Source organism: Melanotaenia boesemani, chromosome 12, assembly GCF_017639745.1.
Source record: "Melanotaenia boesemani isolate fMelBoe1 chromosome 12, fMelBoe1.pri, whole genome shotgun sequence".
Classification (NCBI taxonomy): Eukaryota; Metazoa; Chordata; class Actinopteri; order Atheriniformes; family Melanotaeniidae; genus Melanotaenia; species Melanotaenia boesemani.
In genome coordinates, this window is record NC_055693.1 from 32,990,388 (window position 1) to 33,017,090 (window position 26,703).

General features: G+C 39.6%; 1 protein-coding gene and 1 long non-coding RNA gene across 4 annotated transcripts in view; one reads left to right on the forward strand and one right to left on the reverse strand.

The window, feature by feature from the left end:
* The first annotated feature begins 1,179 nt into the window (after nt 1-1,179).
* On the forward strand, nt 1,180-1,777 carry LOC121649993. The gene is made up of 3 exons (XR_006012194.1): nt 1,180-1,340; nt 1,413-1,471; nt 1,553-1,777. It is a non-coding gene; the product is annotated as an uncharacterized LOC121649993 (long non-coding RNA).
* Nucleotides 1,778-18,954: 17,177 nt separating this feature from the next.
* crfb1 (cytokine receptor family member b1) overlaps nt 18,955-26,703 on the reverse strand; it is a 38,113-nt gene continuing 30,364 nt past the window's right edge. For all 3 annotated transcript variants that reach the window (XM_042001740.1, XM_042001737.1, XM_042001738.1), the window contains one exon: nt 18,955-22,640. In XM_042001740.1, coding sequence (XP_041857674.1) covers nt 21,951-22,640 — 690 coding nt within the window. In that variant the 3' untranslated portion in view covers nt 18,955-21,950. The remainder of the gene's footprint in view (nt 22,641-26,703) is intronic.

Consider the following 26,703-nt stretch of genomic DNA (forward strand, 5'->3'; position numbering starts at 1 on the left):
AATGGAGTCTATGCCCAAAGCACTGGAGTCTCATCCAGCCATTTAGCTGGGCAGCCAGTGTGATGTTTGCAGGGCTGTCTGTGGTAATGCAGACAAGTTTTTTTTTCATCCAGGTCCCATGTAGCCAGTGTTTGTCTCAGACCAGTGGCAATGTTCTGCCCAGTGTGATCTTCTGGGAAAAATGATGTCTGAAGACATTTAGTTTTCATTTTGAAATCCTTGTCAATAAAATGTAGGGTGAGGCTTATGTACGGCTCCATGGTGCGGCTTGACCACAGGTAGTTATTCAGTGTTGATTGAGCACTGGTCTTTGGCGAGAAAAAAAGTTATGGTGTTTGTTATATCTTTGTGTCTCTGGGAGCTGGTGGAGTATTTGGTAGCAGCCTGAATGGATGTCTGTGAAGTTGAAGCATGAGTTAAGGGGGTTTTCTCTCTCTGCTCCTTCACTGCTTGATCGTAAACCACTTTGTGAGCCGACTTATAATGATTAAACAAATTCGTAGTGTTGCCATGAGGTGCAGGTATGACAGTATGGCAAAGTTTACACACTATCACTACTTGATCCACATCTGATTCTGCATATCAATAGTGTTTCCACACCACTGAAGTAGTTTTACCTCTCTTTTCTACCAACGGCTCTCTTTCTTCAGCCATTATTCTCGTCTTTAACTTTGCTCAACTCTTCTTCAGTCTAACGAGGTGCTAGCAACTCACGTTGAATAAAACTAAAGCGGTCAGGGCAGTGGGAGGAGTCTGCACCAGAGCGCTGCAATGCCAGCGGCGCTCGATTTGCAACTGAAAACAACACAAGAAGAAACTGCGAAGGACAAAAAATAATCGGACCATTTCATTTTTATGATCGTTGAAAACCCAGATCGTAATTGCGTTTAAAATTCGATTAATCGCCCAGCCCTACTTTGTCCTGATATTTCCATCATTGGGGATGGCTACATCCATCACTACAGCTTTCCTTTGCTGCTTATCCATGATCACAATGTCTGGTTGGTTGGCCACTATCATTTTGAAAGTCTGTATCTGGAAGTCCCACAGGATCTTAGCCCCCTCATTTTCCACCACCTTGTGAGGTGTTTCCTATTGTGACCTAGGGGTCTCCAGTCCATGTTCTGCACAGATGTTTCTATACACTTGTGTGACAGGAGGGTTAATACCTCCTCGCCACTAGATGGCACTGTGCTGCCAGCACCACCACTTATTAAATTGGTGGTGCTGGGGGAGTATAAAAGCACAGGGGATAGGAAGCTTAGGAATTCGCTTCCTCTTTGCCTGGTGGCTGCAGTGGCAGGTTGGCGTGGCTGGGTGCAGGAGGACATTCCGAAAGGGTAAGCCGCAACTAATATCCATCTTAGCAGAAGTATAGGCTAACTTGCTAACTAGGCCTCCCACACTCGCAGCTGTGGGCAAGCGCGGTTGTGGACAGGAGTGATCGCGCTGCGGCTGGTACCTGGATGTGGTGAGTCTGCCCTGTCATAAGTTTTGCACCAGTGAAGATTGTTTTAATCACTCCTGTGTGTGTGTGTGTGTGTGTGAGCAGGAGTATAGCCGCAGGGATTGCACCATTGGCTGCCCCTCCTCCTCTACCCCGGATAACACGGCGCGTTGCCGGCACGGATACAGGTGGCGACTCGGCGGAAGTGATCATCGGCAGCCCTGCTGTTCTGGCGTGCCTGAACTGATTACACTGGACGGATTATTCTGGACTTGTGGCGCTGAAGTTTACCTTTTATTTGTTGTCCTGCTTGATGACATATTTCTATTAGATTTTAGTTTAACTGTCTGTGGCGTACTTTTAATTCTGTGTTTTGTGTACAGGTGCTGTGGGCTCCGAGCAACATTCCCCTCCCTGGTGGTGGTCGTTTGAGCACGGTTGATGTGTCTACACTGGTGGTTTGGTTTGAGTTTGTCTTGTTTTTCCCTATTTGGTTAATGTTGGGAATGGTTGCCCTCCCCACAACCTGTGTCTTTAGTTTTATTGTTAAATACCCGCCGACAGTTTATTTTATTTTGATTGTTTAAATAAAGATTATTGTGAATTGGAACGGACTCTGCTCATGATATAAACCTAGCTATTACTTTTAAGAGCTAGAAGGTTCCCGGGGGTGAAATTCCCCTGGGTGGCGTTGTCACACATTCTTCTCAACGAAGCTGCTTATTAAGGCCCTACCCTCGTCATGCCACATTCGGTTATGGTGTTCCATGTATTCTTTGCCTGCCAGTATCTTGCACCCTGCTGTGAGGTGCTGGACTGTTTCAGGGCCTCTTTGCACAGCTTGCACCTGGGGTCCTGCCTGGTTTGGTAGATCTGGGCCTCAACTGCCCTGGTACTCAAGGCTTACTCCTGTGCTGCCATGATTAGCGCTTATGTGCTATCCTTCAGTCCAGCCCTCTCTAGCCATTGGTAGGACTTGTCCATATCCGCTACTTAAGCTATCTGTCGGTGGTCCATCCCATGCAGGGGCTTGTCCTCCCATGATGGTTCTTCAGTTTTATTCTCCACCAAGTTTTATTGACTGACATTCACTTTGTTTAATCCCTTGGGACCATCTTCATGACGTATTCATGGAGCTTGGATATTTCATCTTGCATAGTGGCCCTGATGCTCACTAGTCCTCGGCCTCATCGTCCTAGCCTCCAGACACTGGATTTCGGGTGGCTTCCATGTTTTAACATCTGCCGTCTGGACTTCCTCCTTGGGCAGCTTTTTATCCCAGCACGGTATCTAATCACTGGCAGGGCATAGCTGTTAATTGCCTGAATCTTGTTCTTGCCACTGAACTGACTTCTCAGGACTTGCCTTACTCGTTACAGATGTTTGGCTGTGGCAGCTTTTCTTGTGGGGTCTTTGTGGTTCCCATTTGCTGGTAGTATACCAAGGTACTTGTAGCTCTCCTCAACGTCTGTTGTTCTTTCCTCTGGGAGTGCAAAGCCCTCTGTATGGGCTTGCGTCCCTCTCTTTGTTACCATTCGGCCACATTTCTCAGGTCCGAATGACATTCGGATGTCCCTGCTGTAGATCCTGGTGGTGCCAATCAGAAAGTCAATATCTCGCTCACTCTTATTGTACAGCTGTATGTCATCCATATAGAATAGGTGACTGATGGTGGCCCCAGTGCTGAGTTGGTAGCCATAGCCAGTCTTGTTGATTAACTGGCTGAGGGGATTCAGACCTTTGCAGAACAACAGTGGGGACAGAGCATCTCCTTGGTATATACCACATTTGATGGAGACTTGTGCAATTGGCTCGAAGTTGACCTCAAGGGTGATCTGCCACAGCCTCATTGAGTTTGCAATGAAGGCTACAGTGCTGTTGATCTTGTACAGCTTCAGGCATTTCAGTATCCATGTATGTGGCACTGAGTCAGTGTATCTTTTTACACTGTATGTAAACATCTGGTTTCAAATGTTGGTGCGTTCCAAGCTCCGACTCCAATCGAAAGTACCATAAGTCTATGGTCCTGGCAAGTTTTTATGTTTTTTTGTTTGTTTTTTTTCCCCCTCAGATCTGGGTGGTATTTCAGAAAAGAGGTTTAACAAATCCTGCTATAAAGCCTGTGATCAAGGTTGCTAAATCCTGACATCTGATGTCTTAGCCTGCATTTTCAGTTCCAATGAAGTAGCTATCACAACCATGTGTTGGCTTAGCCAAATCTATAAAAGGCATCACCCAATGAACCCCGAAATCTACGATGAAAATGATCAAAAAAGGAAAACAGCTGCATCCGCCCCCACCCGCTGTGACACTTGGCAGAGAATTTCCAGCAAAATCAATGCATAAGTGGATGTTAAACGTGTCTGAGCCTACAGTTGGTATGTTATCTAATGACTAAGTTTAATAAGCTTATTACCCAAAGCGCTTTACATTGTATCCATTTGTAAGGTTTAGCCCCAGCCAAAACCTTTAAAAATGCAGAATGGCGACGTCCACAGAGTTGCACATCCAAAAATAGACCACATGGGACTCCAGAGTTGGCAGAGCTCTGTTTCTTTTTAATCCTTTCTTTGGTGCATTTACATAGTGCATAAATTCATCTTCTCCTCGACTCACATTTCTCACAAGGTATATAAAGACTATGGCCACCATCAAGACTCAACAAGCAGAGGTGTATTTACATGGGTGGCCCATTAAAAACATTCAATACAAAACTAATGCTAAACACCATCCAAAAAAGGCTAAATTACATTACACCATAACCATTACTTAAATTAACCTAATAACTAAAACTAGTAAAGTAAAGAAAAACTAACTACTCCTTCCCCAACTCCCCCCTCCTCTCCTCAGGCCACTTGGAGTGTGCCAATCAAGCACACCAGGTTCTTGTCAGCTACACTCATGGGCGCGCCTCCATGACTGTGCTGAACTCCAAAATCACCTCAGAGAGATAGAGAGAGGTTAGAAATAAATCAAAACATACTGAAAATAAGCCCATATCAATGCATCAATACACCAAATAGGATCCATCTTTAGTGAACTGAGACATCAACAAAAACAACAAATAAATGGTATCAAGGTGTAAGTATTACCATAAAGCACCTGCTTAGTGAGGGAGTGTCCGGACCTCCCTCACACCATTATTCATTCATTCCTCACTCATACCTGGTGATGCTAAGCTACATGTGTAGCCACAGCTGCTCTGGGCAAGACGGAAACGTGGCAGCCAATCCACACCTATGGCCTCTCCGGCCACCAACGAACATTCATATTCACGTTCATACACTGGAGGCAAGGAGGTGAAGTGTGCTCAAGGCCACAATGACAGATGACTAGGGGAGTGGGAATAGAACCACCAACCTTCCAATTATTGGATGACTTAATCTACCACCTGAGCCACTGCCACCCCTATAAATTAAATTATATTTTATTATGGGCTGTTAACAATAACGCTAACGGCGGTAACTAATTTATGTAATATGTAATGCATGGCATGAGAAACCCCATACATCCATCATTTCTCTGTTATGAAGGCGGGACGAGGAGAAACACGATGGAAACGATCAGCTGGCTGGCTTTGTGGATGGATTTGAGAATAAACTCAACATTAATGGAGCAACCCATGGATGTCACCCCAGTGGAGAATGAGTTTCAAAACACACTCTTTTCCTGGTGAGAGGGTTCCACACCTGCACTTTTCTTGTTTTTTTTTTGTTTTTTTTTTAACTTATCCTGCATTTTGAACCAACATGGCTGCTCTAGAGGATCTCTGGTCGTCTCTGTTTGTGCGGCAGCTGCTTCGGCTGTTGGTGATCAGCTGATCAGCTTTTCTCTCTTATTGTGTTTGTTTATTGTTCAGCTGAGAAAGAAGAAACTAGGTTAATAATATTAATGTTAATAATATTAATAATTAGGTTATTATTATTATTTTTTTTATCCATTGTAATTATACCTATCTCTACATCTTTGTATGATTTAAGATAACATAACATTTATGCAACTGAAAAAGAAGTGTTCTGTTTCCATGTCGGAATTAGAAAGATAGCCGTCATCAAAATTTTAAATATTTTGTTTTATTCATTATAAGGATAAATTCCATTAATGCATTTGAAATGTATTTCGTCATTTCGGAGGAAGCAGAAATTTTAAGAATTCGATCCTCCTCGTGTCAATATAAATTCCGTAATCTCTTAGTGTCTAGGATTAGGTTTTTCCAGGATATAGGTTGTTTGTAATTTGGTTCCTCAAGATTTCATTACATTTTATGTCCCAGAAATTAACACCCTCTATGGTGAGGTTTTTCAGAGCTGAGAAAATTCTGTACATAGTTTTAGTACATTTGTACAAGTTCTAATGGAACAAGATGGGTTGCTTATTGTAGGTATTTGAGTTACAGTTCATGTTATATTTTCCATTAAAATCTTTCAGGTCAATTATCTTACCATTTCCACCTGTTAAATGTCTTATAGACGTATGTTTTTTTCATTCAGTTTTTCATACATACAGATTTTCTTTTGCTTAGAAAAACTCAGTTATTCCAGAATAGGATGTTATGGGGGATACAGTTATGTTTATAAACTGCTGTACAACAAGGTCTGTTGGTGAAAGGCCGAGAGTTTCACAGGGACTTTAGGTATGTCAAATTCGATTTAATTAAATTCAGCTTTAATTACAATCTCATTGTAGGATACTTTACAGACAAATTCAAGCCAGTTCACTGTGAGCCAGTCAGTATTAATGCAAGGCCATTCATAATAAAAAAAATTAGCCTAGCTAAGGAAATCAACAGATTGCATCAAATCTGAACTTCAATTTAATGCCCCACCCTGAGCTGCATGTGGAAAAACTTCCAGCAGAACTCCGCTCAGTGAGAGTGGCCATCTGCTTCCACTGGTTTGGGTGGAGAGGACAGTAAAGAGACAACAGGCACCACAACTTTTAGCCAGAGAGACCTGCTGAGAGAGAAGAGGAAAAATACGTTAATGAAGACAATTCTGTGATATGTTTGTACATGGAAAATAAAGAGAAGAAAAGGGAAAGAAATGCTCAGTGAAACATGGGACGTCCCTCAGCTGTCTAAGCCTATGGTAACATAACTAAAGGTTGGCTAAACACCCCTGACTATAACATTTATCAAAAAGAAAAGTTTAGGCCTGATCTTAAAAGGTAGAGAACCCAAAATCTCATTTTAGTTGAAACTCAATTCCTTCTACACGGCTAAATACAAGTGAAGATATCACAATCTTGTTCCATTTATTCAGACTTCTTTAATATATTTGGCAGATATTAATAATGAGGATGTGGGGGAAATTAGTTATGCAATGGTTCCTATTTTTGAAATGTTCTGCCAAATGTGGTTAAATCTCTGATTAGCCATGCTGAAAAGAAATTACTCTGCTTCTGAGCAGGGCTGGTTTATTGAACATTTTATGTGGCGTGCACATTCGGACTGAGCTCTACCAGTTTATTTTATATGATGGGAGGAATGGATGGCTTGGTGGATGATTTTGTCTGAAGTAATAGGATGAATACAATAAAAGTAAAGAGAACCATCAAATGAATTGTCTGTATTACCAAATGAAAATGAAAATGATAGAGAAAACCTACATCGCTATCCACTCAGCTGGGTTTCATATTCTCCTCAGGGAAGAAAACGTGGGAGAGGTTTCCTCTGTTTGGACGGTTTAGGAAGGAAAACGGGCTGTACAGGCCTGAAGCGTTGGGTTTTATAACTTCCTTGGTTCCTTGAAGTCACAGGTGCTGGGTGTGGTAACGCAAGGTGAGATGGTGGAAGACCTGTGATTTACCGCAAGTTCATTTCTTAATATTTTTGTTTTACTTAATTATTATTTAAGTGTTTAGGTTCTTTGTAATCCAAATTCAGTCTTCACATGTACGCTAGCTATACAATCAGGAGAGATCATGCAGCGACTGGAAGTCAGGAAAAATGAGTAAAATGGAAACTGTAGTCTATGAGGAAAACAACAATGAAAGGGCTGCCTCACATTCCCAGAGGACCTTAAATGAGATTATCGATGGGAAAAGTTGAATAATATTTAGAAAGATTCTCTCAGGTCATTGCTACTGTGGTATTAGGAGTTTTATTGGCTTTTGGCGTGTTCCAGTTATCTCGGATTCTCGGAGTGGTTGAGAGCTGGTGACGTCATTACCAGGTAGTTGGCGTTCCAGCTGCACCAACTCTAGAAAAATGTACACCTCCAAAACCAGCCGATCTGTTAGCACCCACAATGCCGTATACAATCTAGAAAATCACAAACCCATTGTAAAAATGTCACCATGAGAACAGTTTTAGTGATAATGATTAATAAACCACACATTTAATGACGTGATTTATAACAAACAAATCCACCATAACAATGTGATGAACCTTGAAAAACCTACATTTGTGTATGTAATATTTTCCAATAATTAAAATATTATTGCACAAAAATTAAGTGTTTTTGTTTGGATGAATAATCCCAAACAGAACATCCTTATAAGCAAATGCAGGTATCAGAAACTTAACAGAAAGTTGATCCCAAAGGGATTTAACTGCAGTGTAACTGTAGAATAGATGTTCCTGAGTTTCTATGTCATTCTGACAAAAGTTACATACGTTGCTGTTCCCATTAAACCTTATCCTTAAAAATTCTTCAGGTGGGTAAATATCATTTAATGTTTTAAAATGTGCTTTTTTCATCGTTGGTAGTAAAGAGAAAAATCTGGTTCTTACTTTAGTTATATCCATCTCTGGGAAAGTTATAAATGAAGTGCATTTTTTAACAGACAGAGGGAAAACAAAAGTTGTTGTTACATTTATAATCCAAAAAGTTATATTCATCAATATATAGAGCAGGGGGAACTGGTGTTATATTAGAGTAGAGTAACATTCCTTTAACCAAATTTAACATTGCCACAGGAATTGCTTTGATTACTGACAAGTATTGTTTGTGTGGACATTGAACTTTAAATTTATTTTTGAAGCTTAAGTAATCTAAAATGTCAGCATTCATATCCAATAAATGAGTAAAACTCCAGACTCCCTTTTCCTCCCAGTCTCTATAGTATAAGGTTTTCTTCTTGTGTAGAATGATTTTTATTTCCAAATGATCATATTATGTGGGGTGAAGTTGTGTTTGTATAACATTTTCCAATATAATAATACTTGCACATGATATTCTGAAAGTTTAAACAGTAGTTTCAGGGGATCGAAATCACATTTCAAAAGAAATTTAATTCCTCCAACTTTTTTAAACAAACGTGCTTGGAAACTAAACCACAACCTCATTTTTAATGAACAGCTGCAGCCATTTTAATTTTATCGTTGCATTGGTTGATCCTTTTTATAGTTTTATTTGATATATGTAAGGTAGATGCTGGATAGCTTAATCTTAAAAATTCCTTCCATTTTAGTTAACAAGATCCTACCAAAAACTGAAATATTTCTTTGAAGCCAACTATTGAAGATTCTTTGATTTTCTTCTATCACCGGTTGAATATGTGTTCTCCATCGGTCTCTAAACTCTTTAAATAATATAAGTATTTTACTTCGTTTTTTACAGGTATATTATAAATCAAGGGAGAAATACTTCCATGTATGGCTAAGATCTCACATTTTGTCATATTCAGTTTTAATCCTGATGCTCCAGAAAAAAAGGAAATAGCTTTTAATGCTTCAGGAATCTGATCAGCATTCTTTAAGAACAGCTGTATCGTCCGCTAGCTGTGTGATGATCAGGGGGGTGCCGAGGACGTTCAGTGGCCTTACTTTATTATTGTTCTTTATATAGAGAGATAACATCTCTGTTCCTAAAATGAAGAGAAGAGGGCTGATCTCCTTGTCGAATTCCTCTTTTAATATCAAATCTTCTTGTAGTCCCTGACTGAAGTAATATAGCACTTGTTATATCCTTGTACAACATTGAGATAATATTGGTAAATCTATCACCAAAACCAAAAAGTTGCAGTGACTGTCAGATAAAATGATGTTCTATCATGTCAAAAGCTTTAAAAATCTAGGAACAGGATAATACCATCATCTTCTATTAGGTGACTATAGTAACACATCTAAAGCAATGCAGATGTTATGAATTGATCTATTTAGTAAGAAACCAGACTGAGGTTCATTTATCATTGTATGTATTCCACTTTTTAATCTTGTAGCCAAGGCATGTGTGAAAATTTTATAATCTAAATTTAGTAAAGTGATTGGTCTTAAATGTTCAGTAATTGTTTTATCTTTATTTGGTTTTGGTATTAAGATGATCAAACCTTGTTTCATTGTTGTTGTTAACGTTTTATTCCGTAAACATTCTAGCAGTACATTGTAGAGTAATTCCCTTATATCTGACCAGAGGAATTGATAAAATTTGCTGTCAGTCCGTCTTGTCCCGGTGATTTTCCTAGCGCCATTTTCTTTGCTGCTGTATCCAGCTCCTCTATTTTAAGCTCAGCATCACAAGTCGTTTTCAAATCAAATTTGTCTAATAAATGGTTTGACCAAATTAAAAAAAATTTCAGAATTAGTTTTGGAAAACTCGGCGTACAACTTATGATAATATGTAAATAGTTGATTAGAAATGTCTTTGGGGTTGGTAACCGTTTTGTTTCCTGATTTTAGAACAGTAATTGCATTTCTTTCTTGTCTTATTTTTTTCTAAACGACTGAAATATGAACTATTTTCTCTCCTTCTTCAATCCATTTAGCTTTGGAACGAATAAATGCACCCCGTGCTTTTTTCTGATAAATTTAATCTAATTTAGACTGTAGTTCTATAAGTTTACTCTTATCAGCTTCTGTTGATCGAATATTTTTACAGTGTATATTGATGTCATGAATTAATTGTCTTTCTTGTTCCTTAAGTTCTCTACATTTCTCTCTGCCATAAAAGAATACTCTCTTACCTTATATTTAAAAAATCCCATTTATTTCCATAGCTGGCTATTTCCTTATTTTCTTTAATATTAATGTAGGAGCCATTTTAAGCACTTGTATTTGTTTGGGCACTAGGTGGCAGCATTGGGTGATCTATGGCGTTGCTTATTTAAGTGGGAACCCTTCTGCAGGTGACAGGTGTTGCTGGTGGGAAGGTGAACACAGTGTTTGACCGTTCACTGTTCATTGATTGTTCACTCAATTCTTACACCTAATGTTGGACAGAAAATGAAATGCGTTGCTGTATGGATAAGCCACACTCGTGCACTGGGAAAGAGCGGTGAGCCCCGCAATTTGTGGACTTACTGAGCACTTTTAGTAATAAAAGAACAAAACAAACAAAAGATGGCTTGGACTTGGATTTTGTGCGTGGTTACAACAGCGACGACGACGCGTCAGGAAAATTCCTATTAGCAATACTTACGGCGCTTTAAGCAATAGGCTTAGCACCTTTACAATTAGGTAAGATTTTTCTAATCATTTGACCATATTGTTCATCTTTTAGATAGTTTACATTAAATTTCCAGCATTTTTGCTTTACACTTTTATATGTTTCCTTGTTTTAAAATGATACTTACAACACAGTGATCAGTAGCTGGGCTGCAGAGATATTAGCTTGTGAGATATGTGAGAAGATTTCTTGGGTCACTAGCCAAAAATCAATTCTTCATTTACAACTTCCATTCAGCCTAATCCATGAGAACTGTCTTTCTGTAGGGTTAGCCTGCCTCCAAACATCAAAGAGGTATTTTTACACAAATCTGCAATATTTTGATTATATTGATGATTGAAATACTTTGTAGGGAATCTGTCAGACCATTCATCAGGGACACAATTGAAATCTCCTCCACATAATGAATTTTGATCTTAGCTCTCTTATAAGATCCGAAATTTTTGCCAATAATATTTTGTTCTTATAATCCCCATTGTAACCATAAATATTTATAATAATAATAATAATAATAATAAACACTGCAGCAATCCAGTGACCTTCTGAATCCCGTATAACTTCTATTATATTTCCTGGGCAGTTATTTAAACAAATGGCCACACCAGCTGACTTATTTGTACCATGACTGAATAAAATGGTATCCCCCCCCCCCCCCCCTCAATGATTCCTCCAGAAATGTGTATCTTCTTCACTAGGATGAGTTTCTTGTAGAAATACACATTGTGCTCTTTGCCCCACAAAACAAAAAAAATTGCTTTTCTCTTGATACTGTCCGTAACCCTTAAAGAAATAAAAGAAAGCGAATGCTTGAATTGATTCATACAAATAAATCTTACAGGTGAATAACAGAAAATTAACAAGAACCTGCTTAATAACTAATTATACCCTTTCTCAAATAGAGAAAAAAAAGATATATATATGTATTTGTATTGGCCCCACTAACCAAACCTTTAGTGTCTCATTGATGCTTTAATCTGATGTAGATCTCTTGAGACTCTCTAAGCCTCCTTTTCGTATTAGCCGTTTTGTCCGGCGTAGATGGTGGCGCACCACGTCTGTTCATGCTGAATTCCTTGTTTCTTGCTAGCGTGTAGTTGTGATCCCGCTCGTCCATAAGTGAAGGAAAAATAACTTTTTTGTACCCGTCTCAGTAGGTTAACTTGCTTCAGAGTTATATTTCTTTACTAAAATTGACACTTACATACAGTCTTATATAACTTTGTGGGGACCAAACGAAGAGCTCCGTACAGAGCTGTTCAGATCGCCATCTTGCCACCGGGTCCTCTGAAACTTATGACATGGCTGCTCCGAAAACGAGATCACTTTGTCATTTCTGGGAAAAAGGAATCATCCGAATTCTAGAAAACTAGAATGCATGTCATGAATATTTCCAAGAATATATGGCAGAGGATATTTAATATCCTTAGATATTATATGACACGGGTGGAGAGCGAGCAAGGTGAACAGAGGAAAACATTTTAATTCTTTTAACCCAATAAAATGATAAGATCAATAATTAAATTTACATTAAAAGAATGTGAGCCTACGCATAACAAAAGGAAAAACAAATAAAATCATGGAGGCTAAAGTCTTTGTAAAAAAATGAACAAAAGGCACAGAGGTCCAAACGAAGCAGCGCTGTCTGTGCAGGTCGTCGCTCCCACCGTGGATTTCTGAAAAAGAAGGGAGAGTTCTGCCAGTACTCTGTGCCAGTACACTCAACCACAACAGGCTTCTCTTGACAGGTGTTACTAAAGATCCGATCAACTCTGCTCTGCCTCTGCGTGTCTTTCACGTAGCAACACCTTTCTTCTGCCGTGTAACTGCTTCTCCGCTGAACTGCGGGCCCTCGTCCACACCTGGGTCCCCTGTGCACTGCCTCCAACCTCTTTAACCTACTGTTATATGTCCTCGCTTTTCCTGTCAGTTTTAGTTCCAGAGGGTTAGGGGTTATTTTATCTGGACAAGACCTCACACGTGAAGATAAAAAAAAATCAGTTTTGATCGTATTGTGTGTGGTGTGTTCTGAAAATGTAATCACAGAACAACACACACGACGATGCTGTCCAGCAACTCATCTACAATCTAGTCCTCCGAGCCGGACAAATGTTGAAACGTAGAAGAAGAACAATAGCAACAATCATCAAAAAACGAAGAAGAAGAAACATAGTAACAACCGGAAAACACAACACACAGCATGGAAGAGGATTTATAGGTCGAGGGAATGATGGCAGTCTTGGGACTATTGTTTACAGACCAACTGAAAAAGATAACAGACTGGAGACGGCGTGAACATGGGCTGTGTCTGAATGTCCACCCTTTTCTCTAACCCCTCCGCTGCACTACAGAGGACGTGCTGTAATCAGAAACGATATCCAGGCATGTTGCTGCTTCACTGTTTAGGTTTCATGCGTTTGTCTCATGCTTGTTTATTGAAAGTATGTAAAGTCTAGTAAGTATATGATATTTGTGTTGATTTACAAAGTTTAATTTCCACCGATGTTCATGACTTATTCTATTTATTGGAGTACATTTCTTGTTAATTAAATGCAGAATCTACATTAAAGTGGTCTGATATCAATCAAGAGTTATACTGTGCACTTTACTGGCCAAGTAGTACCTTACACCCACCTCTTATTCTTTTAAAGTGGATTTTGGTCTCAGAATAATCGTTTTAACATATCAATAGCTGATCATGGGCCCTGTAATTGTCAATAAAACAAAAAATGTTGCTTGAAATGGCTCCAGTTTGTTCAGGTGAGACATATTTTACAGATGAATGGTCATCTACTTCCTTGCATCCACTCCAAAACCCTTTAAGACAGTGTTTCCCAATCCAGGTTCTTGGGACGACTCTAACAGGAAGCGCGCGCTCCCGAGGCCGTATAATCGATTTTTGGCAGACATTCTGTTAAGATGTGAGATTTATCTGTGTACTCAAGTTGTGAATGTAACATGTAATTTTGTTAAGAGAAAGTGAAATGTAATATAATTCTTCACCAGGGTGTGGCGCAAGTTTATCAGGTCAGACGCTTGCTATGTCATCGCGTTCATGTCCTAGAGTGCGCGCCCAAGGGACGCTCTCGTTTTCCCTCCTTTTTTGTATTGTTAATGATTCCTTCCTGATGAGATGTTACCAGGAGAGGGACGTTGCTCGTTTGTCTTCTTCATGACAAATAAATATGCCGGATAGGCTAAAGAGGATCACTGCCTCCGTCACACTTCTTCCTCGAGTGGACCGCTAATGAAGCTGCAAAGCTCAACACATTCACTTTAGGGCACAACACCTGGCAAACGACTTGTATGTTGGAGAGTACGAACTGCTGCCGGGGTCTCCTTCGTGGCGTCATAGAACTTTTTGCCACTAGTTGCATATACCAGCTTCTTCCAGCACAACACAGAAACAAGTAGGCCTACCTGGCTCTTAGTTTCTGGCACCAGCTCCCAAAAAGCTTGCCGTCTCCACCCCTTCTTCTATCCATGCCCAGCGCCATTTGGTTCTAAGGCCGTTGTCAATTAGGTCGTCTTTCCCTGGCTTCATGAATTTATTCTCCATTTTTAAAAATCTGATTTCTGTGGAACTAGAGTGCCTCTAGAGAGAGAGTGGCGCCATCTCCGTTCACTGCAATGGTTCAGTTTTTTCACAGCAATGGCGGCGTATGGAGCCCCTCAAAAGTTCCCGGAAGTTAGCAAAAGCTAAGCGACGGTCAATATATTTCAATGGAGCAGATTGTCGGAGTTACACTTCTTCAAGGTAAGATGTTTTAATAGTCATATTCTGTTCATCAATATAAATTGATCCAACGCCGTTGATAGCGAGGTTAATGTGTAGGGAGAGCGATTGTAGTTACATTTTTATTTAATTTTAATGTATTTATAAGGCTGTGGAATTATGGACAAAGATATGAAGATGATTCTGTATGTGGGTCATAATGTGTGACCACCGCATTTCACACATTTAACACTATAGGCCAGGCCAATAATTACACCGTTCATTTTACATAATAACTAGAAAGTGAGCTGTTTTGTGGAATAGTGCAGCCCATACAATTATACAATATTAGGGCTGTCATTTGATATTGCAAGGTGAAAAGTTCAGTCATATATATTCACTATATATTATACTATTATATATTAATTATGTTGTATTATCAGTTCTGGGGTTGCCTGACGTTAACTGGGATACTGTTCTTCTTCACCTTCCTGGTTTGGCCACTTTTAAGTGTTGTTTCCTGTCTTTTTTTTCTACATTCTGCAACCTCAACCATATAAATCTCCCTGTGATGTGTTTAATTTAAAAATAAACTTCCCAATGATATGGTCTTTGAAAATGTGTAAATGCATTGTTTTAATATGATTACCGCACATATTTTTTGTTTTCACAGTCCCTGATGGTGGTCAAATGTATCCTGCTGACTTTGGCCATCCATATTTCCCTTCTGTCCCTGTCTTTGGGGAAGCCATACATACGCACGCCTTTCTCTGAGCGATTGGAGCATCCCCATGCAGCACAGCATACCATGGTGAAGACTGTATTCAAGGATAGCAGAGAAAAGAAATGGCTAGACATGCTGATCTAGTCGAGTTTTATGCTATTGTAAAGGAATTCTTTTAGGTATTAAATGCATTTGGAAAACAATGGGTGTTTGTCTGATTTATTATGTATATGTGGGGAGTAGGTCTTGGGATAGTTAACAAATAGTGATAGAAAGACATGTATTTTCCATGAACTGAAATCAAAATTTTATTTATTTGCCATGGATTTTCTGTAAGAACACATTATATTGTGAGTCAATCTGCCTCAGTCAAAATAAGACTTAAAAGCAATTCACACAAGTAGATAGTAATAAGTAAGAATAGATAACCCATTTATTTTAAATGAATTGGGATCTAAATTTTATTTATTGGATATAGATTTCCTGTAAGAACAGTTATCATTATGCTGTGAGCCTAGATTTATTGTGTAGTCACTTGGTAAATCATTGTCGTCACCTGTTGGTATGCCTCAGTCTGAAAGATAAAGTTAAAAAAACAGAAAATATTACGATTTACATGCTGTTGATGTCATACAGGTTTAGTTAACATGATTCATACCAATGAACACAACTATAAAAATATTGCAAGGCAAAGTCTTCATTGATCATTATTTACCGATTATCGTAGTTTTCTTATTATTTTGTATTGGCCGCCAAGCACTTCCTGGAACTTTTGGAGGCTACATGGACCACGTGATCGGCAAGCGTTTTGAGCTTCCGGTGGCGCCACTCTCTCTCTAGAGGCAACAACCCATGGATGTACATCCATGCAACAACCATCGGCCTGGATGCTGCGTTCAAGACCACTCGGAGACAACGTTCACGCACAGGTTAACTCGGCGGAGAAAACGAAGTGTGGTAAATTGTCACTATTTGCTGAACACCGAAAACATATGCAGCACCAAGTTCTGCTTATTTTCGAAGATGAATACGTGTAATTTCCGACTTTAACATTGTTCATTGTTCAATTCATTTTCCACAATTCAGAGTCTCAGCCACTATACCCATAATTAACTGTTTTTTTTCTTAATCATAGTGAAAAGCTGGAGATCCGGCACAGTGCCGGAATACTTTAAGCCCTGTGGGGTTATACAGTTTATAAAGACCAGTATAAAAGGTCACATCTCTCCTTAAAACCTGATTTATTGTATTTAATCAATCTGGGCCCGTATTCCTGAGGATTCTTAGTGTGAAGAGCTGCTCCTAGCAGCCAAATTCTAAGAAAATTATGAGAATCATGATGTGTTTAGAGTTTCCCCTAAAAGTGAAGAGTAGATCCTAGTAAAGATAAAAGCTATTCCTAAAGAATCTTAGCTCTTAAGAGAGCTCCTAAGGTGAGATCTGTTAGGAGCTGGCAGGAGGACTTTTAGGAGTTCCCTAAGCAGAGGACAAAATGGCGGACAGAAGAGGCAGGAGCGATGTTCCAAACACTGGATGACAGTGAATTAATTCAACATTAGTCACAGACATTGATGGAAGCTGAGCCATTTTACCCTCGTTAATACAAAATGGAGTTGAAATGTTCAAAGTTGAAAGCGCAACAATTACCAGCTTGGTAAATAAATGTAAGCAAATAAATAGAACTATCAGCATGTGAATACTGTGCAAGTGTTTCTACATTTTCTGCAGGATAATTGTAAAGTATAGCTTATCATTTATATAACAGATTTTCTTTTTATGTAAAATATTATCTATAAATTACACAGTTTTCATATAAATTAGATTCAGTTCTACAGTCATTTAGCAGACGACTTTATCCAAAGCGACTTACATCTGAGAGTAAGAACAACATAAGCCAGAATTCAAACAGGATGGATGTCATGATTCGGTTTAAGTCAGACTGCTGTGAGTCCAGCTGGACAAATACTGTCATGTAGTGCTAGAGGCAGTGTTTTTTTTTCTTTTTTCTATGATTATGTTTATTGAAATGACGGTCCATCCTATGCCCATTATCACCGAAGGTGTGTTTAGTTTTTAGGCTCAACCAATCACAGCTCTTGAAATGATGACTCATACCTAGCAACGGGGGTCAACCACACCTCCTCAGTAAGATGGAAGTTTATTTGTTTATTTATTAGGATCCCCATTAGCTTCCACAAAGTGGTTGCTAGTCTTCCTGGGTCCTACCAACAACAATAAAAAAGAACATAGATCAACATAATACAAAAAACGATAAAACAGAAACAGATAAAACAGAGTTTCTGTCCATTCCTTGCTCAGAGTTCTCTGAAAATGTTCTGGAATCCCTCCTAAACTAAGACTCCTTGCTAGGAATGTTTAGGTTACGTTAGGAGCTCTCTAACAGGATTCTCAGAATCTTTTGGCATACGGGCCATGGACTTTAGTTAGTGAAGTGCATTATTGATTATTTTTGCACAAGCAAATGTTTTGTTTCGAGGTTTAGGTGCAACTTTAAAACTATTTAACCTATTCTCGGGGGTGAAAGTAGTTTTAAATTCTTGCTGGTACTATTTCCAAAACCTTTATATCTCTCTCTCACTTCATGAATTTAAAATAATAAACTAAAAACTGAACCAAAAAAAACATTTCAATAGTTTACTGTAGGCTACATGTAGGCCCATGGAGTAGGGAAAAATTAAAAACACATTTTAATTGGAACATTAATAAACATGTGGAGTACAAGTCTCTAAGAACTTTTTTATTTAAAATGTCTGTAGATGATACCTGGTAGATATTTAAATTTTGGTAAAGGTCATAGCTATAACTTTTTCATCAAAACAATACATTTTTCAAAAATATGACATAAAAAACATCTAGAGGGTTGCAGAATAAAAGTATTAATTTGAATGGAAAAAATATTATAGTATATAAATAATTAATTAATAAATTTTGATGGGTCTAAAATATAAATATTTACATTTGGTTGCTATGCCAACATCTACGCTAAAGGCTTCTAAGACAATAGCATTAGTAGGTTGATGTCACGTGAAGCGGAGCTCCGGAGTTGCCAGACCGATAGCGCTGTCTAGAAATGCCATCTACCCGTTACATTTCTCAAATTAAAGCGGACCAAAAACGATGATGTCCCAGACCATGAGCTGCCACCACCATACCGCCGAACCTCCCACCACCACTCCGGATTCAGAGTGAGGAAGATCTAATAGGGAAGCATGCCTTCATTGGGTATGAAGACAATCTCCAACAGCTGGCATCATTTCTTGTGCTACCACTAAGCAGATGTCCTTACATATGCAAGATATTTTTTGAAAATAATATTGTGAATGTAGTTACTGATGTGGTCCTTGTACTGTTCTTTCTGTACATGTGAGTTACGGTCTGCAGCAAACCAATGAACCATAGCAAAATAACAGATCTTTGACCAAGCGGGATAAAGTGTCATCCACCCTTCAATGTCTCCACCCATGCACGGGGTTAAGCAAGCGTTATGGACTGGGTGAGTTTCTGTAACAGAAGTCTTTTTGTTGTTGTTGTATTTTAATACCAAATCTTTGTAGATTTTATTGTATTTTTAAAATTAATATGCAGGTATGCTTATTTACTGACTAATAGCAATTAATAACATAGTGGTACATTGTTGTGCTTTTAATAACTTGTTTTATAATAACTTATCATCTTTCCTTTCCTTTTTTTTTTTTTTGACAGATTTTATAAATGTGCCACTGGTCATCTAATCTGGAGATGGAACTCCCAGTCAACCCTCTATATTGGGACGCAAGCAGGAGATATCCTGATGGCGTGCAACATTTTACTGTCAGGAAACAACTACAGTAAAGTGGCACTTTTGTTCAAGTTCATGAACATCCAGATTGTCGCACCGAGGACCTTTTACTCCATCCAAGACGTGTACTGTGTGGACAGTGTGAAGGAGTGCTGGATGGAGCAACGACAGGAGGTGCTTGAATGGATCAATCACGGGGATGTGGTGCTTATTGGTAAGAAATATTTTATAGTTTATCTTTAGGTATATGTTAAAAAAGGAGGAGGAGGGACAGCCCTGAGCACTGTGCTCAATACTGCACTTACACAGTTATGGACAATGAATCAAAGGACATTGAATCAATACTAACTGTCGACAAGCGTCAGACAGAACGGAAATCCATGATCATGGAAAAGAGGGCATTTACTGACACCATGACCCAACTCCCTACTGAAGTCAAGGTGGTTGAGGTGTGCACAGATGCCCATGTGCAGGTCTCTGCCCTCATGGGTGAGTGCGCTTTCTAAAAGCATTGATGGAAACACTGCACTGCTCTACTATGTCAAACAGACCATGGACGTTTTCCTGGAGTCAAACACAGCTTTGACATGTGGCATGGGTCAAAGAATCTGAAGAAGAAGATCTCTGCAGTAAGTGTTACCTGACATAGAAACTCCTGCTGACTAAAACTTTATTTATCTTACTAAAATGTGTTACTTCTCATTGTAAACTCAAATTGACCAAAAGTGTATTTATCAAACCAAAATTATTTTGTGCGTCTACTTTTAAGGTAGCAAAGACCAAGGGAGACCCAGAGCTGCTTGTCTGGCTGCGGGGCATTATCAACCATTTGTGGTGGGTGTGTTGCAAAGCTGAAACCTACGACCAGTTCATGGTTCGTTTTTACATTTTAGTATAACAGCTTCTAAAGATTCAACCTGCAGTCTTTTATTTACAGACAGAAAAAAAACAAAAAAACAAAACACACACATACATCTACATATATATATATATATGTTCTTATGACTATTTTTATATTGAATAAAGATTTATTTTAATTCACCATCAAATTTAATATTTTGTTGCTTATTTCTGCATGTTCTAAATTATGTTTACATTTTCTATAAAATATCCGTGTTGTCTGGATAAGGATAGACAAAATGTTTGAATTCTACTCTATTTAGATGTTTTGTTATTGTTAATATTGTTATTATTTTGGCTTAGCAGCCAGGAGCAAAACCTGTGTACTGCCCATGAGGATCAGGGAGGCGGTCCCTGATGGCCCACAAGCAGCAACTGGGGATGACAAGCCGGTTTCCCTGACCCAGAGAGCCATTCTGCCATATGTGTAACGGTACTCCTGGTTGTCATCACCAGGTTCTCTAGCTGGCCTCACAACCAGAAGGTCGTCCCTGTACTGCCGGTGAATTCTAAGCTTACCTTGATTCAAGCAGTACAAGGAGAAGTGAGGCAGCTGGCTGGTAGTCTGGTTTCTGGCCACAGCATAGCTTCTCCAGATCAGCTGGTGTGTCCCTGCACCGACCACATGCGCACCATGCCATGTCTGGCATACCAGCAGTTTGTGGGGAACCATGCTGATGTTGATATGCCATTAATGAATCAAAGACTAAACCAGACTCCCTGGCAAAGAGCCTAAATCCTCGGTCCGAAACTTTCTCACTTCTTGCGGGACTAAGGCTCTCTCCCCATCTTCTTCTGGCTGTCTGTTTATTCCACCCCTTCCTCTGCTTTGCCGTCTTCCTCCTGTTTCCACATCCTCTGCCACTCTGACCTTTGCCTCTTCTCTGTCTCTAAAATACAAGTATAATCTAATACAAATCCTAACAGCAAAGCATTTTTTAGTAGATTTATTACACTACCAAAAGAGATGTATCTACTAGGAAACAATCAGATGGGTGTGGCGCTGTTAACCAGCCGGACTAGTACGAGTGGTGCTGTGCCAACTGTGTGCTACGTGAACCAGTGTCTGCCTTACTCTTCTACTGGCACCAGCCCCCAGGCCTCTCCTGCCTCTCTCCAGACCTGGACTGCCCTCACTGGAGCTGGATGGATATCCTTCAGGCTGGATAATAAATAGTTAGCTGACATGAGCTAATTAAAAGCGTGAACATGAAGAAACGATCATTATTAAAATAACAGGTTCAATCACAATAAATGATAATTATTAAAATAAAAAAAAATAACTATACAATCAAAAAGGACGTTAACGGACGTTAGATGGCATTTGTCAGTCAGCTGTTTGGTTGTTAATATTTTTTCCTATATTGATCCCAATTGGGAAATTAGTTCTCTGCATTTAACTGATCCAAGTGATCTAAACATGTTTTACAATGAGATTGTTACAGTGAGTAATGGTGTTTTATAGGCACACGGAAAGGATTTCATAACCATGAAAGACTCCTCACTTAATCACTGATCACCATTCAATTAATCTGCTATCCAAGACATTTAAAAATGTAAAGAAAAAAATAAAAAATAAATAATAAACATGACATAAAACTTTAGTTTGCAGTAAGCCTGAGAAACATAATGAAGTACAAGGCTGAATCCAGAGCCTGCAGAGAAGACAATCACAGATTATTGTTGATTTTCTACTTCATTACAAACCAAGCAATTTTCTTTCTATTCCAAAATTTATGTTCAAGATAAAACACTCAACTTTCCTTGAGCTCTCAGACACTAAGCCTTCATATTAGGACACTCAAAAACAGAAAATATTTCTCTGTGTAGCACTAAAAACAGACGTAGCTGCAACGGAAACAAACATTCCTGTTCAATGAGCAAGATCGTCCAAAGACTCATTAAAATGATGCTTTGTTTCTATTATAATAAGCCAAGTGGCATTAAGACCAATGTCCAACTTTTCACCTGGACATGATGTCTCACACTGCGTGCACCTGCTCATAACCAGAGCCCACCTCTCCCCCTGGACCATCTCTCAACAGCTGAGATGTCTCGTCTTCTGATTCGGTTTCTGAGACTTTCTGACTCAAATTCTCCAGACTGGAAACTTTCAAAAAGTCTGTAAGAGATTCTTCTGTATCCTCCTCCTGATCTTCACAGCCTCCAGCCAGCGAAGCAACGAAGACTGAGAATAGATTTACATTATCTGAGATGTCCTGCGTGTCCTTCTCTTCTTTCATTTCCTCCTCCTCCTCCTCCTCTTCCTCCCCACCTCTGACTCGTCCCAGGACTCCAATTTGATCAAAATTGTTTATGATTTCTGCTCCTTCAACTTTGTCATGGTCTTGATCAAATTCTGTCTCTGCTGACAGACTCTCTGCTGAACCCCCATGATTCTCGGGTCCAGCCAACGTCCTGCTGCCACACACATCACCAGAATGCTGCAGGGAACTTTCATACGAAGAAGGTTCTGCAGCTCTGTCTAAATATAGATGTCTCTCATCTTCCTCCTCTTCATAATAGTTCTTCTCATCGTTACCGTCCATGGTGGCAGGAGGTGATGCTGTGGAGTTGTTATAATTCCTCTGTGTGCTGGTTTCTGAGTTAATGGAGATCTGGTTTGAGACGGTCCTGTCTGGAGTCATGATGGAGCTCTTCAATAGCACTGTCTAGATAAAGAAAAAGGGAGTAAAGACACAAAGAATGAGAGGAACAGACTCAAGATGAAACATTTCTACTAAATTTAGCAGCAAAACATCCTAAATCTTAATCTGCTGTGGGTGGTGCTCTGTGGCAGCAAAGGTTAGGTGTGATTTCTGAGTAAACTACACCTGAAACGTGTTTCTATGAAACACAAAGGCAAAAATAATTTTCTCATACTATTAGTTTTCTCTGGTACTAAGCATGGAGCTGTAGAAGTACCACAGGGGAAAAAATGTGGAAAATAATAAAAAATTAAATGAGGAAATAATAAATAAACACATACATAAGAAAATATACAGACAAATCATCCATCCATAGTCTTTCTTTTCATCCGAGGTCGGGTCGCAAGGGCAGCAACAACAACGAACTCTGATCTCCTCCTGGATGACTGAGCTTCTCACCCTATCTCTAAGGGAGGGAAACTCATTCCATCACAGAGATGTGGAGATAATTAAACTCCTCCTCTTGGGGCAGGATCTCAATCCCAACTCGGAGAGGACGCTGCAATCTTGTCTAGTTGAGGACTGAGGTCTCAGATTTAGAGGTGCTGATTCTCATCCCAACACAACCAGATTCCCTCAACACCTAGAAATTCTGTCCACAAACGTTATGAACAGAAGTGGTGACAAAGAGCTGTAGTGTAATATTTTGGAAAACCCTGAAAGAAAAGCCTAATTTTAGCACGCCACTCTTAGTTCCTCCTGTTGTGTGTGCGCACATTTACTGGTCTATCTGTTCGGTGTCTTTGTCCACTCGCTACTGTGGATCTTTCAGTCTGGAGAAAAGTGTGTCATCAGGAAGCTAAAGTTATGTTAAACTAAATCGTTGAACTTTGAGAACAGAAATCTCAGATAACTCCAGAACACAGGAATCCAAATTAGGGATGGGAACTGATAAGATTTTATTGATATCAAATCCATGATCAATTCTGGCTATCGATCCAGTTCTTTATTGATTCTCTTATCAGTTCCTGACCCAATATTCTAAGAAGAAACAAGTATACAAGACAGATTCAGTGTCAAAAATGTCTATTATCCAAAAAAAGGAGTAAATTTTAAAACTTTTGTCAACTTCACACAAACAAGGTAAGATGATTAATCAGATCAATAATATATAATATAATAACAACAGCTCTGGTCTATAAAGGGAAAATAATACATCACTTAATTTAAAAGCTGTGTAAGTGTTTACATGAAGTCAGTGAAGAATAGAATAAAATAAACATTGATTGCTGCAGTGTGACCAGGATTCCCAGGACTTTCAGCCTCTCCTGGGCTCTCACTCAATGACATTTTCTTTTTTATATCACATGCTCAACTAAAGCTTTTCACTGCACCTCACAGAAATGCTCACTGTTGACTTCACCATCAGTTCAAATCTGTAGTGATCAATAAATATCTCTGTGCTAAATCTTTATTTTGTACACATTAAATGCATTTAACAAAAGAAAGGCCAAGATGGTTATTTTGACTGTTAAAATTTGCTTAATCAATAAATTTGTCAAATACACTCATAAAGCCTTGCTGGTCCCTGACTTTTCCTTAAACTATGTGAATAAATATTTAGTATGCAAAGAACAGGGGCAAGATTATATTATATTATATATTTTCAGCTACAGGTGGTCATTTTCATTCATGGGATTTTGTGTTTTTCTGTTTTTAGGCTACGTTCAGACTGCAGGGCATAATCCTCAATTCAGATATTTTTGAGTCCGTTCACATTTCCAATAAAATGAGACTTGTCTGTGATCTCCTGTATGACGCCAAACGTGTCCCGCATGCGTAGACGACACGACGACGTGACAGCGTGCGTGTGACGTCTTCGTGTTTGCGGAAGTAAACATGGACGGTAACAGCGGAGCTTATGTTAACATTTTAAAGTTATTGTCCAACCGTAGTCTGCACATATTTAGTGGTATTTAAATTGCCTATTTAAACATAAACTGAGCTTACTGACAAACATTTAGCCATTTGCCCTGACAAAGGCCTTTTAGGCTGAAACGTGTCGGCATAGACATGTTTTTACTAGATTAGCCGTGATATAATAAAGGCTTTTTATTCATCATCTCCCTGAGTGCCTCAGCTATCTTATGTAGTTTTAGTGTTGGGTTAGTTTTTTTTTTTTTTGTAACTTAGGGTATTTGTCTAAAACACCATCGTTACCTGTTTCAATACAGATTATCAATGTGGGAGTGGTGAAGGATTACAGATACCATGGAGTGCATATTGACAATAAACTGGACTGGGATAAGAAAACTACAGCACTTAACAAGAAGTGCCAGAGCGTCTCTATTTGTCTATTTGGTGGGTAAGGTCGTTTAACATCTGCCAAACGCTGCTTAGGATGTTTTATGAGTCTGTTGTCGCCATTGCTATCCTCTATGTTGCTGCATGCTGGGGCAGCAGGCTGAGGGCTGCAGACACAAACAAACTGATCCACAAAGCCAGTAACGTTGTGGGGATGGAGCTGGACTCTGACGGTGGTGTCAGAGAGGAGGATGTTGTCCATAATAAAGACAATACTGAATAATACCTCCCACCCGCTTCACAACCTGCTGATCAGTCAGGAGTACATTCAGTGAGAGACTGATACCACCTCAATACTCCACTGAACAAAAAGAGCAGGTTCCTTTTGTTGTGTTCTTAACAAAAAATAAAGAAATAAAAGAATACAGCTGTTTTATGTTGACAAAGTAAATGCTACTGGAAACCAACATGAGACCAACCAGAAAGTAAAATAATCATTGTAACAATCAAAAGGTTACAGTAATGAAACACAACTGTAATTAAAGCCGCAAGCGGCATCCATCGGGTCCGAGCGTCCTGGACCCCGCCACCCGATGTTGCCATGACAACAGGTGGTGTAATGCGTTAAGGACCCAACCTGTATGAATCCTGTCAAGTTTGGTGCAGTTCCCATTTATTCCTGTGAAGATATAAGCAAACCGTGTTTCATGGCGAGAAGGCGTTTTCCGTCGGTTGCCACGGTAACACGCTTTTTCCTATTAGAAAGTTTTGAGGAGCGTTTGGTCCCCAACTTGTCAGGAAGCTTCCCACCAAGTTTGGAGTCAGTCGCACGAATCCCCTCAGACTAGTTCGTTCAAATGGCAGTGAAATCCAAGATGGCGGGCACCCCGTTCCCATGGCAACAGGTGTTCGATTGACTTGTTTGTCGGACTTGGGGTGTCACACGTCTGAATACTGGCAAGTTTGGTGCAGATCCCATGTATTTCTATGGAGATATGAGCAAACCGTGTTTCATGGCGAGAAGGTCATTTTGCGTCGGTTGCCACGGTAACACGCTTTCTGCTATTAGAAAGATTTGAGGAGCGTTTGGTCCCCAACTTGTCAGTAAGCTTCCCACCAGGTTTTGAGTCAGTCGCACGAATCCCCTCAGACTAGTTCGTTCAAATACGATGTGTGTAAAGTGCAAAAAATGCAAAAAAGATGGCTGTACACGCCAAGATGGCGGGCACCACGTTGCCATGGCAACAGGTGTTCCATTGAGTTTTTTGGTGGACTCGGGGTGGTACACGTTTGTGCCGAGTTTCGTGTTCCTACGTCGAAGTAGACTTTTGGGACCCCATTCATTTGGGAATTTTTTTGGTGTCTAGGTGGCGCTGTTGAGCCATTTTTGCATTGAAGTGTATGCAGACCTTAGAATATCGAAATTTGCTCGGGGCTTGATGTGTGTGCCAAGTTTCACAACTTTTCATGGGTGTTTAGGGGGTCAAATTCTGCTTTAAGGCGCTTAGAAGGAGAATTAAAGCCGCAAGCGGCATCCATCGGGTCCGAGCTGCCTGGACCCCGCCACCCGATGTCACCATGACAACAGGTGGTGTAACGCGTTAAGGACCCAACGTGTGTGAATACTGTGAAGTTTGGTGCAGTTCCCGTTCATTCCTGTGGAGATATAAGCAAACCGTGTTTCATGGCGAGAAGGCGTTTTCTGTCGGTTGCCACGGTAACACGCTTTCTCCTATTAGAAAGATTTGAGGAGCGTTTGGTCCCCAACTTGTCAGGAAGGTTC